This window comes from Dipodomys ordii, unplaced genomic scaffold, assembly GCF_000151885.1.
Source record: "Dipodomys ordii isolate 6190 unplaced genomic scaffold, Dord_2.0 Scaffold2598, whole genome shotgun sequence".
Taxonomy (NCBI): domain Eukaryota; kingdom Metazoa; phylum Chordata; class Mammalia; order Rodentia; family Heteromyidae; genus Dipodomys; species Dipodomys ordii.
The window spans coordinates 5,962-8,516 of record NW_012269814.1 but is presented as its reverse complement, the minus strand read 5'-3'; the positions used below and the strand labels follow the sequence as shown (position 1 = coordinate 8,516).

General features: G+C 61.6%; 1 protein-coding gene across 1 annotated transcript in view; it reads right to left on the bottom strand.

Annotated features, from left to right (window-relative positions):
• Positions 1 to 463: 463 nt before the first annotated feature.
• LOC106002065 (rasGAP-activating-like protein 1) overlaps positions 464 to 2,555 on the bottom strand; it is a 7,901-nt gene continuing 5,809 nt past the window's right edge. The window contains exons 5-7 of the mRNA XM_013036988.1: positions 2,383 to 2,525; positions 1,312 to 1,388; positions 464 to 1,099 (exon numbers count right to left, since the gene is read on the bottom strand). Of these exons, the coding sequence (XP_012892442.1) occupies positions 993 to 1,099; positions 1,312 to 1,388; positions 2,383 to 2,525 (327 nt within the window). The 3' untranslated portion in view covers positions 464 to 992. The remainder of the gene's footprint in view (positions 1,100 to 1,311; positions 1,389 to 2,382; positions 2,526 to 2,555) is intronic.

The window sequence follows — 2,555 nt, the reverse complement described above, 5'->3', positions numbered from 1 at the left end:
TAGAGAATGAGAGGGAGGGGGAGGGGTGAGATGAGGAGCAGGGGTGAGCTGGGATCTGAGGCCAGGAAATGTTCGGGAGGCGGCCGGGTGGCCCGCAGGCAGCTCCGGCGGCACCAGGCGACCCCTGCTGGTCATGCAAGGAATAGCACCACCAGCTTCCCTCTGTCCAGTGTCACAAAGGCAGAAATGAGGCCCTGCCGCCCTGCAGGTCGGATGCTGCCCAACAGGTCGGATGCTCTCCCATCTGGCCCTCAGCCCTCTTACATTAACATGCCCAGCCCTGTGCTCCTCCACACACGCTGGGAAGTGGGAGAATGGCAGCTCCTCCTCCAGAACCCTGCTGCCATGGTCAGGTGGGGCCCAGGAACCTTCTAGAAAACAGCCTAAGAGAGGTGGGTGGAAGGTAGAGCTTTGACTTCAGGGCCAGCTACCCAGAAACCAGTTTGAAAGCCACACGGCCAAGCTCACTCCCTTCTCATTTTATACAAGGTAAACTGAGGCACAGAGGGTGGGGTGAAGGGAGTGGGGGCGGAGCCAGGCCCAACGTTTCCCAAGCTCCATGGATCTGAGTTTGGCAGACTTGGTACCCAACTGCAGTTCTGCTTCAAGGCACCCAATTCCAAAGGCTTGGGGGTTGGGGTCTAGCCAGGGACGGAGGACTGGGTGGTTGGTGAAGCACAGGGGTTGAGAACAGGAAGAACGGGGCCCACTGAGTGCCTGTCTGGGACAGTAAGACTAGCTAGGCATTAGGATTTCAGGAACAGCTGTATCCAGCAGCTCAGGACCAGGCTGGCTTCTTGAGTAAGGAAGAGGTGAGTCCAGAGACGCAAAGACTCCAGGTTGACCAGTCAGGTTCCTTATCCAACCCAGAAAGCAAAGCCTTGTGGGATCGGAGGCCCGGCCCCCGCCCTGGGCAGGACTGGGGCACGGAGGACCGCCCCAGAGCCCCGCACATGCTCCCACCCCCTGTGCCAGGGCGGCTTCGGCCTTCCTCAGAGCCGCAGCAGGAACTCCTCATGGGCTCGGTCCAGGTCCTCCAGCACCTGCAGCAGGTGGGCGGCGGCTGCTCTCTGCCGGGCCAGGACCTCAGGGGGGGGTCCTGGGGGAGGACAAGGGCCACAGGGGGGACTCAGCTGGCCCCCCAAAGCTGCCAGCCCTCCAGGCCCAATTGCTTTCCTAAAGCTGCAGATTTGCCCTGAGAACCCCAAAATGAGCCTGGAATCAGGAGGTGGGCAGGCGGGCACTGGAGGCTGCATGCATGGTGGGGTGAAGCAGGGCTGGGGGTGGGAGGACAGGGCCCCTGTCCCTTACTGTCAGTGGTGCCCGGATCCTTCCCGGCGTCGGCCTCTGGAACTAGATCTGGGTTCAGATCCTCCAGGAATTTCATCCTGGTTGTCAAGAAGAGGTAACAGACAAGTCTGGTCTCCAACCCCACATCCCAAAGCTGCCTGGAGATTCTTGGCTGCTCCCCACCTGAGATCAGAGTCCCACCACCCTCTTCCTACATCCTGCCCAGACATTAACTCCTCTGTCTCAGCAACTGGCATGAGCCGAGTGCTGTCAGAAACCGTTCTCAGATACTATCACTGAGACACAGAGTTAGAGTAGCCTGCCTGAGGTCACACAGCTTTATAATCCCTATTATTCTGTATTGAAAACTAACTCTGTCCCTGGATTTGCTCCCATAACCCTCAGGGTCACACTGAGAGGCCCGTACCATGTTTCTGTGCTGGTCCTGCGGTTTGAACTCAGGGCCTGGGTGGTGTCCCTGAACTTTCTGGCTCAAGGCTAGCGCTCTACCATGTGAGCCACAGCTCCACTTCCAGCTTTTTGCTTTTGGAAGTTAGAGTCTCTCCTTTTGGAAGTGGCACTGGCTTAACGTGGTAGAGTGCTAGCCTAGTCTTGAGCAAAAGCGCTCAGGGACAGCTCCCAAGCCCTGAGTTCAAGCCTCATGACCTACCAAAAACAACAACAAAAATCTCTCAGTTTTGTCTGCCTGGATTGGCTTAGAGCCTTGATCCTCAGATCTCAGCCTCCAGGGTGGCTAAGCTTACAGGTGTGAGCACCAGTGCCCACGCGGTCCAGGCAGGTGGCTGCAGACCCCAGTGGACGGTGGGTCGGGACGGCCTCTGTCCTGGGCCCCGGCAGGGACAGGGCTGCACCGGGGCGCGGGGCGCTCAGGAGTGGGGGGCACTGAGAGACCCCAGACCCCGCTCGGCCTCCGGGGGCAGGGGAGGAGGACGCCTCGGGCCCTGCCCGGCCGCCCTGGGCGCTCAGCTCCCACCAGGAGTGAACGGGCGCGATGCGGGTCGGAGGGCTGGCGCGGCCCCGCCGGGACCCGAGGCGGACCCGCGTGCGCGTGCGCGCAGGCGCGTCACCCACCTGAGCTGGTCCCGGCCCAGGAGCAGCTGCCTGTACACAGCCTGGGTCTCGGCGTCGGGGTCCAGCGGGTCGCTCCAGTCCCCCAGGGTGACCGCGGAGTGCGTGCGGCTGCAGCCGGCGGCTGAGGGGACGTGCGGGGCTCGTCAGGAGACGCCGACCCCCGCCCCCAGACC